Source organism: Cygnus atratus, chromosome Z (genome assembly GCF_013377495.2).
Source record: "Cygnus atratus isolate AKBS03 ecotype Queensland, Australia chromosome Z, CAtr_DNAZoo_HiC_assembly, whole genome shotgun sequence".
NCBI classification, from domain to species: domain Eukaryota; kingdom Metazoa; phylum Chordata; class Aves; order Anseriformes; family Anatidae; genus Cygnus; species Cygnus atratus.
The window spans coordinates 14651981-14666566 of NC_066396.1; the positions used below are offsets into that span (position 1 = coordinate 14651981).

Below are 14586 nucleotides of genomic sequence, written 5' to 3' on the forward strand. Positions count from 1 at the left end.
CAGACAATTAGTCTGAACCAACCCTGCAGTCCTTCTGCAAGCATTTTGTGGTTGAAATCAAAAAGTTCTAGCTGCATATGAATGGCAACACGGGGCTCTACAGTGGTCCAGTTGTGTTGCATAGTCCTTTCTGGCTTGTTCTTTTCTGGTGAAATCTCCCAAATTGTTATCAACTGGGAGTGTATCCCCATCAGGACAGTCCAAATAAAGTTTTGGTGCCTCACATATGAAATCACCAGAAAAGTGTGGATAGCATGCTCCCCTTTTTTATTTTATTTTAGTAATTAAGGCAAGCTTGTTTACCTGTCCCCTTTCATAAAGTGCTGTGCTTCTCCAATATAAAGGAGATGGACAGCTAAATGAAAACAATTTTTGACCAAAATTTAACATTTTCCCCCATTAATGGAGAAACTATGTGATTTGTCTATTATCCTTCTTGTCAGAGGATTGTTGGTTTTTTTTTTGTTTTGTTTTTTTGCTTTGCTTTTATTTTCCAGCACCCAAATGACAATTAGAATACAACTGATGCTAAGCAAATATTTCATAACAACACTAGTAAGCTCAAGATATGATATAGCTCTATATTTATTCATATATACAGGTGCGCACACACACACATACACACACTTCTTCTTCAATAAGCAGAACATTTGCTTCGAGTACACCTTTGAGTAAGCAAAAAGCCTGGTGTGTCTGGCATGTGTTTGAGCCAGGGGTCCCAGGAGGAACTCGGTGTTGGTGCTCTCAATCTAACAGAATTTCAGTCAGTATCCAAAAGATGAAACCTATTTTTTTTTTCCACCTAAAGATTCAGATTATTTTTATATATTAAAAGGATAGTTTAAATGCTTGAACTATACTTTAAGTAGCTAAAGAATGACAGAAAGAATCTGGAAGCAAATAATGAAGTGAAACAGAAGAATGAAAAGAACATATCACACCACATCTCCAATAAATTAGCTAACATTTTCATCCCACAAAGAATAAAAGTTAATGCTTCACAAACTGTGCAAAATCCACAAGATTTCAGATTGCACAGGGTTCAAGAACACATGCACATGTTTCATTTTATGTGTCCATTACATTAATTTTGTTTGGCAAGCCTGTGAAGATTGAAAACAAAGTGCATCTACCCACCCCCACATCATGCTTAGTCATGGGTGAAAGCACCAAGTCCTACCCCTTCCTTGTTCAATGCAAAGATGGGCTGTAGCTCTTGGTAAATTTTTGGATCAGTTTGGGTTAAATTTTAATGCTATAAAAATATTAACTGGCTTAGATCACAGATTTTACTAAGGATGAGTTTTACAGTCATAATCCATACGGAAAAATCTGCTACAGAAGGAGGCATCATAACTTCATAACACCTGCAGTTTTCTTCAGGCAAATTTATAACACTCCTGTCCAGAAGCCAGATCATCACTGTGCAAGTGTGCATGGATGTCTTTGTATCATATACATACATTTAAAACGTGTCTTTATTGTACAGACGCACTTAAATGTTTCTCTACAATACACACACACACACTTTTTCCAAGGCACCCTCTCAGTACAAAATAGCAGCAAGTGTTCATTTTATTCCACTTCTTTAAAATAAAACAAAACAAAAATAAAAATAAAAACATAAACATAACCAACCAACAAACCTCCTATAACCCACCTGTTTGATGAGACCATTTTTTTAATAAATAAAATCTGATGGTAGATTGCAGCCCTTACCATCTGACAGAAAATAGCAAAAGACCCTATGAAGCCATTCCCTCTTCTTACTCAATGGAAAGTTCTAGTAATATCAATGGAAACTTGACATTAGTCTTATCGTATAAAGCAACATTTCAAAGAGAATTTTCCTTGTATAGCATCTATTGGTTTGCACAAACAAAATGTTTTGCTTTCCAAAGTTGTGTGCATATGCATTGATGGATGTAGGACGTACGATTGATGGTATCGAATTTGGTGTCATACACTTGCAATGCTCTTCTTTTATTTTATAATTCACTAAATTTTCCATATAATTGAGTTTTATACGCTTCATTAAAAGTAGGGTGATAGAGGTTCTGCTACTAGAACAGTGCCATTCAGTAGACTTTCAATTTTGTGTTATGCTGTATTATTTCCCGCAAACAAAGTAAGGACTATAACATAATGTTTTTAGCCAGATATTGAACTACTACACTGTAGTATAGCAGTTTTTCACTGATGAAACAGGCACTGTTTTTGTTTTTTGTATTCAGCAGAGAAGTGTTGTGTTTACAACAGCCCTAAAGAGAAGCTCAAACTGCACCTACATTTTTTAAAGAGTAGATTTAAACCTACAGAAAGACTATTTCGACTATGGGACAAAACTCTGCCCACCTTACAGTACACACAGTTTACTGATCCCATGCTCATTCCATGATAAACACAGGAAATCTCCCTATTAAATTCAATGGATGTCAGATCAGACTCCTACATGAGATTAGTCCTGGGAAGGAGCGGTGCTCCAAGCTGGCCTAACTTTGCTCCCGCTAAAGCCATGGAAAATACACACTGGCAGCGCTAGTACAGAGTTAGGCTAGCACTATGTAAGTGCTGACTTTACCTAGGGCAAAAACACTGGAAAACCCCATTTCAAGAATGAAAAGCAAGCAAGATTTAGTCTGTGCTTTGTGCAAGCTACATAATGCATCATGTTTACTGTCCACTGACTATGAGTGCGTTGGAGGCATGACTTCGTATTTACTTCACAAAGGCATTTAAACCTGTAGCTCACTGATAAATAGAATCCATTAAATCACCTAACAGATGAAGTGTAGCCGCTTAAAATTTTAGGGACAGATATACTGTCCTTAGTCCTCTGGTGTATTGTTCACACCTTCGGGAATCCTGCTGTGGGCAGACAAAGGGAAACACACATCCCACTGCACTGAAAGCAGCACATTTCTTGGCACTGTTCATAACCATAGAAGACACATGAATCACATTTGGTACCTCATGGAAAACATGTAAATGGCCTTCTTCTATCAAACACTGTAAACATGGTTAGTTTTGCTCTTCACATAAAACACAAATGTAAAAAAATGATCATAACTGATTAAAACACTTCCCTTATGCCCACCCACTAGAGCCTTAAACACCTCAGAGAGTGTTATAGGAAGATCAGCGTTTTACAAGATAATTCTTTTAAAATGCAATCTTTTTTTTTTTTTTTTTTTTTTTTTAATTCTAAATAATGCAACAGCAAACATATTAGAACACTATCAAGTAGTGTCATCTTCACCTTCATCCAGGGCATAGTTGAGCTTTATGACTGTGCTGATAAAGTCACCGAGTTCTACAAAATCTGCAGTGATAATATTCACACCACTTTCTCCTGGTTTCTGAGTTCGGACCCACTGCATCATTGCAGGAAGAGCCCTAAGGAGAAAACAGGAACAATAATTACTCATAAAGCAGTGAGAGAAACACATCAAGACAGGATTTATTAGCAGTGACTCCCGTTGATCTTACTTTGTTTCTAAGGGAAGCACATCAGAAAGGACAAGGGTTACTGCTCAGGCTTTTTGAAAACCCTACTCTTTTTTATTCTCTATGGAAATATTATGTTTATTGTATTCAACTTCTCAGTAGAAAAGAATAAAAGCAAGGTTATACAGGCTCACAGTGATTACTGATCTTGCCTAGGGGCACAGGAATGGACTAGACACCTTTTCAGTATCATATGGCCATATGACTCCATGGGAATTGTTTATGGAAAAAGAAACAACAGAGGACTCAAGCCACTTGAAAAGCACATTTGACATGTTCAAAGAAATACTGAAAATATTATATTTGGGGACACAAAACAACCATGATTTCTACAGTATAAGTACAGCATATCCTCAATACTCTTTCTTTCCTAATATTAATATCCCTGCCATAATTACATTTTGTCATATACAAGTGATTAATAACTGAAATAAAAAGCACTACAGTCATATTCACTCTTTTTAAAAACAGCATATTTTTATTAGGTGAGACCCCTAGTGCTGGGACACTGGGGTATAAAAGACATCTCCCTAACTGGGTTGGTGAATGTAAAGAAATCTTTCTGATACCATGAAAACATAAACTGGTGATCACTACAAATATATATGGGAAAACAAAGGACTCCCTAAGTCAAGAAATAAGATCCAATGATCGTAACACAAAAGTTAACAAGTCACACAAAATATGGTACAGATTTTTCAAAAAAAGTGTAATTGACCATTGGAACTATTAGCAGACACAGATTTTATTTGTGACTGGCCAGAATCAGTCTTAAAAAAATATTAAAAAAAAAGAAAGGTTACAATTACCTATGATTTTACAGATGAACGCCCAACACAAAGGTTTAGCTTCAGCAAAACATCTGTCCATATGCTTAAATCCATTGTAAGACATATGTCTAGGACTAGTAAAGCATTTTATTTCACACACTGATTCATTACAACTGAAGCACAGGCATATATATGCACCAGCTCATAAAACTGAGCTTAAGCACTCTACTGTAAAAAAAATAAAAATAAAAAATCAGTATCTATAGATTTATGCAATCCTGGAAAGTTGCACTCACTGGAATAGTAACAGACACAGGTGTGGTGTTATATATTCTGCAGTGCCTGGGCTGTTTGAAAAGGTCCATGAATCATCAGAAACTCTGGAACTCAGCAAAATGGCTGGGACCACAAAACCAATCAAGTCTCCCTCCTTGGAGATCTTCATAAGGCCCAGGCACTGGACAACTGGCTCTAGGTGGCCTTGAGCTGGGGGACTGGACCACACAACCTCTAGAGACACCTTCCAACCTCAACCATTCTGTGATTCTGCAAAACAGATACCCAGAGCAGCTGAAAACTCCACCACATCTTCACGTGCAAGTGACATTGCTGAACACTGAAGGAAGACATGAGGCTGCATGTCTAAGATGGCAGCATGCTGCCTTTGTCTTTAATATCTGCCTGTTGAAGCTCAAGGAATTGCAGGTTTAAAGGTGAACTGAGAGAGTGCAGGCAGGCACAGATTTTTTCTTCCTTCTGCATATGTTGATACCTTTGGCATTGTTGTGGTTTAGCCCGGCTGGCAGCCAAACACCACACAGCCGTTCGCTCACCCTCCCCCCTCCCTCTCCGGGATGGGGGAGAGAAACGGGAAAGTGAAGCCTGTGAGTTGAGATAAAGACAGTTTATTAAGACAGGAAAAATAATAACAATAATAATAATAATAATAATAATAATAGTATTAATAGTAATAATGTGTACGAAATAAGTGATGCACAATGCAATTGCTCACCACCCGTTGACCGATGCCCAGCCTATCCCCGAGCAGCCGGCCCCCCCCACCCCGGCTAGCCACCCCTATATATTGTTCAGCATGACGTCAGATGGTATGGAATACCCCTTTGGCCAGTTTGGGTCAGCTGTCCTGGGTCTGTCCCCTCCCAGCTCCTGCTGCACCCCCAGCCTGCTCGCTAGCAGGACAGAGCGAGAAGCTGAAAAGTCCTTGGCTTGGTGTAAACACTGCTCTACAACAATTAAAACATCAGCATGTTATCAGCGCTCTTCTCATCCTAATCCAAAACATAGCACCCTGCCAGCTACTAGGAGGAAAATTAACTCTGTCCTACCTGAAACCAGGACAGGCATATTAGTCTTCCTTGAGGCATAAGTACCTTCTTTTGGTGTCCTTTATTTGTTCTGAATCTGGTTCTGATATGTAATTCTGCCTTGAGACCATTGTGCTTCCTGTCTACATGCTCAGTCACATACCCTGAAATACTTTTTAATTTTTCCTATTGTGTTGTTGTTAATTCAGTCTTTAATAGACAGTCATGTTCCTTTAAATAGTGTTTTATTTTAAACTCAGTTTGCCCTGCCATTTCATCTCCAAATAGGCTTGGTTGTAAAAATGGGTTGTTTAAATTTTACTGATATCTCAAATAAAACTCAGTTGCATGACCCTTTGTCCATACATGATTTGTTACATAAAGTCATAGAAATCTTTTGTTCAAGAGACTGACAAGTGTTCAAAGGTAAGTCAAAAAGTGAATCAGATTATCCAATAAAAAGCTTCTTTGCATAGCAAAGTCAAAGAACACAACCCTGAAAAATATATACCTGAACAAAAGATTCTACTGACCTTAAGGATTTGGTCTATGCAACTCTGCTTGTGACAGAAATTCACAGAAAAACACATACATTTTCCCATCTTCCTCCCACAGTGCCATCTTGAAAGTGGATCTAGATCACTGACTGTAAGAAACCACGCATTGCTCAGCTGCAGTACAAATATCTCACATGCTCACAGTAATTATTAGAATAAGCCTGCTTTAACATTCCTCAGGGTGTCTTTGTGATAGCAGCACAAACCTTGTTCACCCTTCCTTGTAATTTCCAGTCTCTGCATGCCTCAAACTAGTAATTGTTCTCATTAAGGGTTTTAGTAAGAGGAACACAAACCATGCTGCGTGGCAGCCACCTACATGATTGCGCTCACAGAAACCCAGTGTGTACCATGGTCTTAATGGAAATTCTTGCAATCTTGATAAAAATGATTTTGTGCATGAGGATATGCAAGCCTCTCAGCCTGCAGACCAACCTTGACAGCACCACTCTGTGTTAAGCAGATCCTGGCTCTCTTATGATACTTCTGGAGGCTGTTGCTGTCTGTGTTTCAGGGTCTCAGTGGGGACCTGTCAACAAAAGTTCTGATCCTGACCATGTAAGGGCTGGGAACAGTCCAGCCACATCAGCATGGGCTGCAGTTGTAGATACTCAAGGTTAGGCATCTCTACTTCTCGGCAAAAATAATTCCACTAACTGCAGTGGTCTCGGCACACTCTAATTACATCCTGCACTGTGCTAGTGCAACTAGTTCTCATAATAATCAAACAGGTTGATGTTGGTAGCAGTGCCAGTGATGTCAATGTTGAAACTACAGGCAGGATAGGCCCCAACTCTCCTTACATTACAGGGCAATTCTCATTCTCCTCACCCTCCCATACCTCAGCTGACTTTGCTGCAAAGGATGCAGTGTGAGCTTCAGAAGTTAATCACAGAATCACAGAATATCCCAAGTTGGAAGGGACCCTGAAGGATCACCGATTCCCACTCCTGGCTCCATATAGGACCACCAAAAAATCAGACCGTTTGTCTGAGAGTGTTGTTGAAACGCTTCTTGAACTCCAGCAGCTCGGTGCTGTGACCACTGCCCTGAGGAGCCTGTCCCAGTGCCCGACCACCCTCTGGGTGCAGAACCTTTCCCTAACCCCCAGCCTGACCCTTCCCTGTCCCAGCTCCATGCCGTTCCCTTGGGTCCTGTCGCTGTCCCCAGAGAGCAGAGCTCAGTGCCTGCCCCTCCGCTCCCCTCGTGAGGGAGCTGCAGGCCGCCGTGAGGCCTCCCCTCAGCCTGCTCTCCTCTGGGCTGAACAAACCCAGGGACTTCAGCTTTCCCCATTACATCTTCCCCTCTTTACCCTTCACCATTTTTGTAGCCCTCCTTTGGACGCTATCTGATAGTTTTATGTCCTTCTTATATTGTGGTGCCTCAAACTGCACACAGTGAGGCTGGAGGTGAGGCCACACCAGCACAGAGCAGAGGAAGAGCAGGACAATCCCTTCCCTTGATGGGCTAGCAATGCCATGCTTGATGCACCCCAGGGTATGGTTGGCCCTCCTGGCTGCCAGGGCACAATATTGGCTCACATTCAACGTGCTATAAACCAAAAACAGATCCCTTTCTGTGGGGTTTCTCTTCAGCCTCTCATCCCTCACTCTGTACACATAGCCAGGTTTGCCACTTCCCAGGTGCAGAATCTGGCACTTGCTCTTTTTAAACTTCACATTGTTGGTGATTGCCCAGCCCTCTCATTTGTCAAGATCTCTCTGCAAGGCCTCTGCACCCTCAAGGGAGTCAATAGCGCCTCCCAATTTTGTATCATCTGCAAACTTACTCAGTATACCTTCAAATCCTGCATCCAAGTCAATGAAAACATTGAAGAGAACTGGACCCAAAATGGAGCCCTGTGGAACCTCACTGGTGACTGTCCACTGGCCTGATGTAACCCCATTTACTAGAACCCTGTGAGTCCAATCCATCGGCCAGTTGTTCACCCATTGCATTATGTATTTGTCCAGCTGTATGCTAGACATTTTGTCTAGCTGCATGCTGGACATTTTGTCCAGAAGGACTCTGTGAGAAACAGTATTGAAAACTGCTGAAATGCAAAAAGATTACATCAACTGGCTTCTTTTGGTCATAGAATCATAGAAACATTAAGGTTGGAAGAGACCTCCAGGATCACCTGGTCCAACCATCAACCTACCACCAATATCACCCACTAAATCACGTCCCTAAGCACCATGTCCAACCTTTCCTTAAACATCCCCAGGGATGGTGACTCCACCACCTCCCTGGGCAACCCGTTCCAAGGCCTGACTGCTCTTTCTGAGAAGAAATGTCTCCTCATTTCCAATCCGAATCTCTCCTGGCGCAACTTGAGGCCATTCCCTCTAGTCCTATCACTAGATATCTGTGAGAAGAGGCTGACCCCCAGCTCCCCACACCTTCCTTTCAGGTAGTTGTGAGAGCAATAAGGTTTCTCCTGAGTCTCCTCTTCCCCAGACTAAACAACCCCAGTTCCCTCAGCCGCTCCTCACAGGACTTGTGTTGCAGACCCTTCACCAGCTTCGTAGCCCTTCTCTGGACACACTCTAGGGCCTCAATGTCCCTCAATGACTGGTCGTCAGCTGGATTTCTCTCCGTTCACTACCATTCTCTGGGCCTGGCTGTCCAGCCAGTTTTTAACCGAGCAAAGAGTGTATCTGTTCAAGTCACAGGCTGTCAGCTTCTCAGGGAGAATACTATAGGAGACCATGTCAAAGGCCTTGCTGAAGTCTAAGTAGACTACATCAACAGCCTTTCCCTCATCCACCACAGGTCTCCCGTTGAGAGAAGAAGATGAGGTTGGTCAGGTAGGACTTGCCTTTCATGAACCCTTGCTGACTAGGCTTGATCCCCCAGTTGTCCCACCAATGCTGTGTGATTGCATTCAGGATGACCTGTTCCATCACCTTTCCTGGCACTGAGGTTAGGCTGACAGGCCTGTAATTTCCCGGGTCCTCCTTGCAACCCTTGTTACAGATGGGCATCACATTAGCAAGTCTCCAGTCATCTGGGACCTCTCCAGTTGACCATGACAGCTGATAAATGATAGAAAGCGGCTCAGCAATCACATCCACCAGCTCCCTCATCATCCTTGGGTGGATCCCATCTGGCCCCATGGATTTGTGACAGTCCAGGTGGAGCAGCAACTCTCTAACTGTTTCCACCTGAAACCAGATGGATGGTGATCAACCAGATGGAGGACCTTGACATAAAAGGAAATTAAGTTTGTTAAGCCAGACCTTCCCCTTGTGAACCCATGTGTTGTGAGACTTCAGCCCTGTGAATAAATGCTCTGAAGTGCACACAGGATGGAAAGTCATACATTAACATGTTACAAACTAAGAGCCAGGTAGCAGGAAAACCTGAATATACAGAATGCTGTCAGCCTTTTAAAACATATGTAAGCCTGTAGTGTCCCACAGCTGTGAAACTCAGCCCTCAATGGCAGAGTGAAAAGTTTCAGAAGGAAAAGTATCTAACTTCTGGGGTTGCAAAAGCCACTGTAAAACTCTGAACAAAGGACACGAAAGGGTGCTGCTTGCCTTAGCCTCAAGCCACGCAGCTTGAACAAGCACATTGTTCGGCAAAGCCTTAGAGAGGAGGAAGAGAGTAGCATCCACCTTTTGTTGCAGTAACTCATGCAATGCTTTCACAGCACTGCAGCTCCACCAACCTCTGTGTGGGCTAGCCAGACAGGGCACTCCTGCAGGTCCATACAGCGCTGCCCCACCAACCAGCACCTGGTGTTGATTCCTTCATCCTGTCCCCTGGCACTGGGGTAGGGCTGGTGGTACCAGCAGTGTGGAGAAGCAAACCATAGGATGGAGAATTGAGCCACCGTGGGAAGGCTGCTCTGGGGAAGGAACTGGCATGTCACCCAGCTCTGGGCACAGCAACCGGCAATCTTTGCAAAAAAATCTTCTGTCCTGAGGAAATATGTAGGATACATCATTTATTTGCACTTAGAGCCTGCTGCCCTCACATTCCTGAAGCAGAAGAACAGGGCACAGAAGTGACGTGGACAGCCATGACATGTAAAGGCCTGGTGGGACAGGCGGTGATCAGCTCCAGTCTCTCCACATGGTCAACCTGACCCACTCCACTGCCATGCTCCCCAGAAGTCTTCTACGGCCACCCAGATAAGCTGGGTGGTGTGTGTGGAAGGGGGACAGTGGAGGAGATGGGTGTAATAGGGACATACACACACTGGGCAATGCCATGTCCTGCAGAGACATTTGTGGCTGCAGTTCTTATGAGACCAAAGCTTTTCTCTCTAGATGGACCCTCACTGAGTCCGTCAGACATATCAATCATTTGGCCATGGCTTGGGTATCAAGATGACTTACATCAGTGCCGTGGAAACATGTCCTACATCACTGTCTCAGGCTTTTTTTGTTGTTGTTTGAGAAGCCACATACTTTCTCATATACTGTTGCTAGAGTGATTTTTATTTACAACCCAGTAAAATCTAGTCTCAGCTTTGACAGTTACTTTATTACCTCTATTTTCCCCATTCTGCTTGCTTGCTCATATAAACAGAAATGTGTGCAGGTGTTTTTTGTGGTTTTGTTTTGTTTTTAAGTTTTGCACTTCTTTGATGAACCATTTTCCGACGTGTTAGAGAACTTACCTAAGAAACTCTGCCCTAAACTACAAGACATGCTTGGCCCTTTTCAAAGCTATTTAACATTCAGGATGACTTCTTTATTTTTCTCAATCTGTCAAATATCTTAGGTGGACTCCAATGGAATTAAACTCTGTTTAGAAAATAATAATACGTTCAAGTAGCTTCAGTTTAAGCAGCAGAGCTGAGAGGTCCATTATATGCTTTCAGAAAGAAGATATGACCTAACTAATTGCAATAAAATTCGCTTTAAAAAATTTTGCTGTTAGGCTACTTTAGTTCAGAAAGATTTTTTTTTTTTAAATGTCTGAGTCATCACAGCCTGACAACATGACAGAACATTAACAACAGCAGTGCTCCACAACAGGACCTCCCATGGCGAAACAGCCGCTCTTCTCTGCAGAGCTTTCAAGGGAGGAGGAGAAGGAAGAGAAGTAACTCTGCAAGTACAAAACAGAAGGGTTGTTCACTGTTTAATGAGAATTTGAGCACTAAATGGCAGACAACAGGTTTTCTTTTAGAGTGTAAAGAGCCACTACAACCTAATCCAGAAAGGGAAACCGGTCTCATTTCCAGAGCGCAGAGCTGTCTAGCATTAAATGCCCACTACCAGCAACACCAGAGAGAACTGAAGCGCGTCCACTTGCTTAGGGCGAAAGTTAAATACTCAGGGCATTTCCTCCCACTCCAGTGAACCACACAGCCTTTTGCAAATAGGTGTTACTATTCAAGAAAAAAAGCACTCCTCTGCAGGAGCATGTGCTCATATAAGCCAGAATTAGAATCCTTACACTTTAACTTTTCTCACCCCTTCATCCAATTTTACTCATATTTGAAGAACACTGATTAATTCTGGAGCTGTAAGTCAGCACATGCTGACTTTTGCTTTTCAAGGATGCTGAGAATTCATCGTTCCAGTGGGAACAGTGGATGTCTCGTGTGTCACTGAATCATAAAAATCATGACTGGAAAGAACCTTGAAAAGTCGCTCAAGTTCATACAGCCCATCCTGAGGCAGGATCAGCTACATGAAGATCAACTATACAAACTACTCCTGGCAAATGTTCAATTTAATCAGTTCTTACAAGCCTCCAGTGATTTCACACATTCTACAACCTCGCTCTCTATTCAGAGCATTTCTACACAAATATCCATATACATTCTCCCTAGCTTTAATGGGATTAGCCAAAAATAGATGCAGCCAAAAATACTGGCGTAAAGGTGTGCTATTCAGAAGTGTTCATCACGTCCACACCCTGTTCCCACTGATGAGAAACTGTTCATCACTAAAGTTTACCTGCAAAACACAAACCATTCCACAGTGCATCATTCAACTGTGATTTTCTTTTGTGGCAGAACTATTTTAAAAGGCTTATTTTTCTTTTCCATGCCAGCCATTTGTTTCTGTCCCCAGATCACAACTTACCATTCTCTCGGTTGTGTTAATAAACCTCCAGTGACAAAAGGAAAGATAGCACATGGAAGTGTTCTGGATTAAAAGAAATAAATCAACCATGTTTAGTCTTACCATGTCCCAAATGGCCCCAGTTCACTGAAGAGATTTGATTTATATCAGGATCTCATAAAGGTTGAATTGGCACAGCCAAGGAACAAATGAACTAGCCATGCACAAGCATGGACCAGCTGGGACGGAACTCCTTAAACTTGCTTCTTTAGTTCTCACATCCTCTAGGCAGCAGCAGAGTAGTCAAAAAATTGGCACTACCAAGGCCAGACTGACTGGAACCAGAAAATTTGGGCAACACTGGGTGAAATGAGTGAATTCCGTTATTCTTAGGCTCAGAGAGACACAGGTGGGAACTCCTTCTCCAGGATCACGAATGGACACGTTACACTGCCCACGAGCTGTCAGGTTGCAGGTACAACCTACGTTAACATCAAACAGCCCTGAATTTATTCTTCTGAAATGTTTATCTATAATTCAGTCATCTCCAATTGCTTTATACAGTTTGGAAGCTCATCTAATCGGATGACACAGACTACCGTGCTGGGGCCAGATGAATATTTTAGTGTAATTGATCATAGCACTGTACTCTGCAGAGTCACAAGGGACCAGGTGTCTTTGCTCTTGTATTGAGCTGTTGTTGCTTTTCTGGGTTTCATTTTAAAGGGGAGGCAGAAACAAGCTCAAAAGTGCCCTTTTCTGCCCTCCCTTCAAAGAAATTTCAGCTGTATTTATTGAACCTACACCTCTATGCTGTATAAAAATGTAATGGGATATTTAATAGCAGCAAGCGATGGTTCTGGAGGTGATTAATATTCAACATCCTATTTTCCTCATTATGTTTTTAGCCATTGCACCTCGAGCATTAACTAATAGCATTAGGAACTTATCAGCTGGTAAAGGCTTCAGCGGACCCCATATTATCAGAGATCTCACTAATGAGGCAACGCTAGAACTATGGCCACTCTCTTGGCCTATGGGTGGGGAACTGAAGTGGGAAAAAAGCAGAGCTAAAAGCTTTAACTTCTACCACACAAACTGAGGCATTTAGCTTTTATGACATGAGGCCTTGTAACATATGTACTTCTGGTAGCATGGACAAGTACATGATAGTCTGTGGATTAACTGGAAAAGTACTGTCTGTCATGAGGATGCCTGTGTTTGAAGCCTGGCTTTTCCAGTGATTGAGCAGATCAAGTCAGACAAGCTCTGTAACTGTTCTAATCTGTCATCTCTTTGGAGATCACATGAGAGAGGAACATCTCCCACTTTCATTAACAGTGGTGTAAGGCCTAAGCTATGAAAACAGAGGGGAATAGAATTGCCATCATTTCCTAATCAACCTTTCAGCTGAGAGATTCGAGAGCTGTTCAGATGTCATTCATTCCAACCTTTTGTGGGTCAGAGAGATAAGCCTGACCACCCATTTATCAGGTGTCTGCAAAGTTCACCTGCTTGAGGCAGTTGTTTCATTCCAAATGGAAATCTGGCAGTTCAAGAAATGCTAAGGAAACCACAGCAATGACAGTAAGAGCAGACTATAGAAATTAAGACTGACCTTAGCCCATTGCCTGTGAAACACAGAAGTTCTGCTTTACACAAGATAATGTTCTGCCACCCATCAAGGGATTAGCTACACATTTGCTTTTTTTTTTTTTCTCTCATCTTCTAGTTCTTTAAAAAAGTTATAATTTATTTATAAACTCATTATACTTGTTTCACTGCATTAAAACCATTCAAATTGTGTGTTAGAGTTGACCACAGAACGGGGATGGCTTGGTCACCTGTGTGTAATGATCTGTCGAGTGTTCTTTCTGCTTTGTGTCCCCAGATCTTTCACTGACATTTGTTGTCAGTCCCTGTGCTCCCTATCATGTCATCATCTGAGTTGTCAAGCACTTCCTGAGCCAAGCTAGTATCGTGTTTTTGTTTTTGTTTTTTCCTTCTAATTACACGAGTTACATGATTCCCATTGCAAGGAGTTAAACACATTACTATTGTCACACCGAATTATCTCCTTTTCACGTTGTGCAAACATTTCTATTTTACTGTTCTGCAGCATCCACCTACAGAGCTGATAGAGCTGAACAGAAACAGTGCCAGCTGATTCCGAGTGCCACAAACACATAACCCTAGTGATGCTGCATCATCAATGCCCCTTTCGCTCTTTCTAAGCTGCAAGAAATACAGGTGATAAAATACCGATAAGCCTCATTTGTACAAGTACAAACAAGGAACCATGCCGTTACAGAAACTTACGTGAATAAATACCCCACAAAAAAAGCAGCCCAGCATTGTCACCAATGGCAAATCACCATCCATCAGATGTGTTTAT

The 14586-nt window shown here is 42.1% G+C and overlaps 1 protein-coding gene across 1 annotated transcript in view; it reads right to left on the reverse strand.

The window, feature by feature from the left end:
* Nucleotides 1–3239: 3239 nt before the first annotated feature.
* Nucleotides 3240–14586, reverse strand: part of PLCXD3 (phosphatidylinositol specific phospholipase C X domain containing 3) — an 83490-nt gene continuing 72143 nt past the window's right edge. Inside the window, 1 exon segment of the mRNA XM_050716452.1 lies at nucleotides 3240–3396. Within this exon segment, the coding sequence (XP_050572409.1) occupies nucleotides 3240–3396 (157 nt within the window).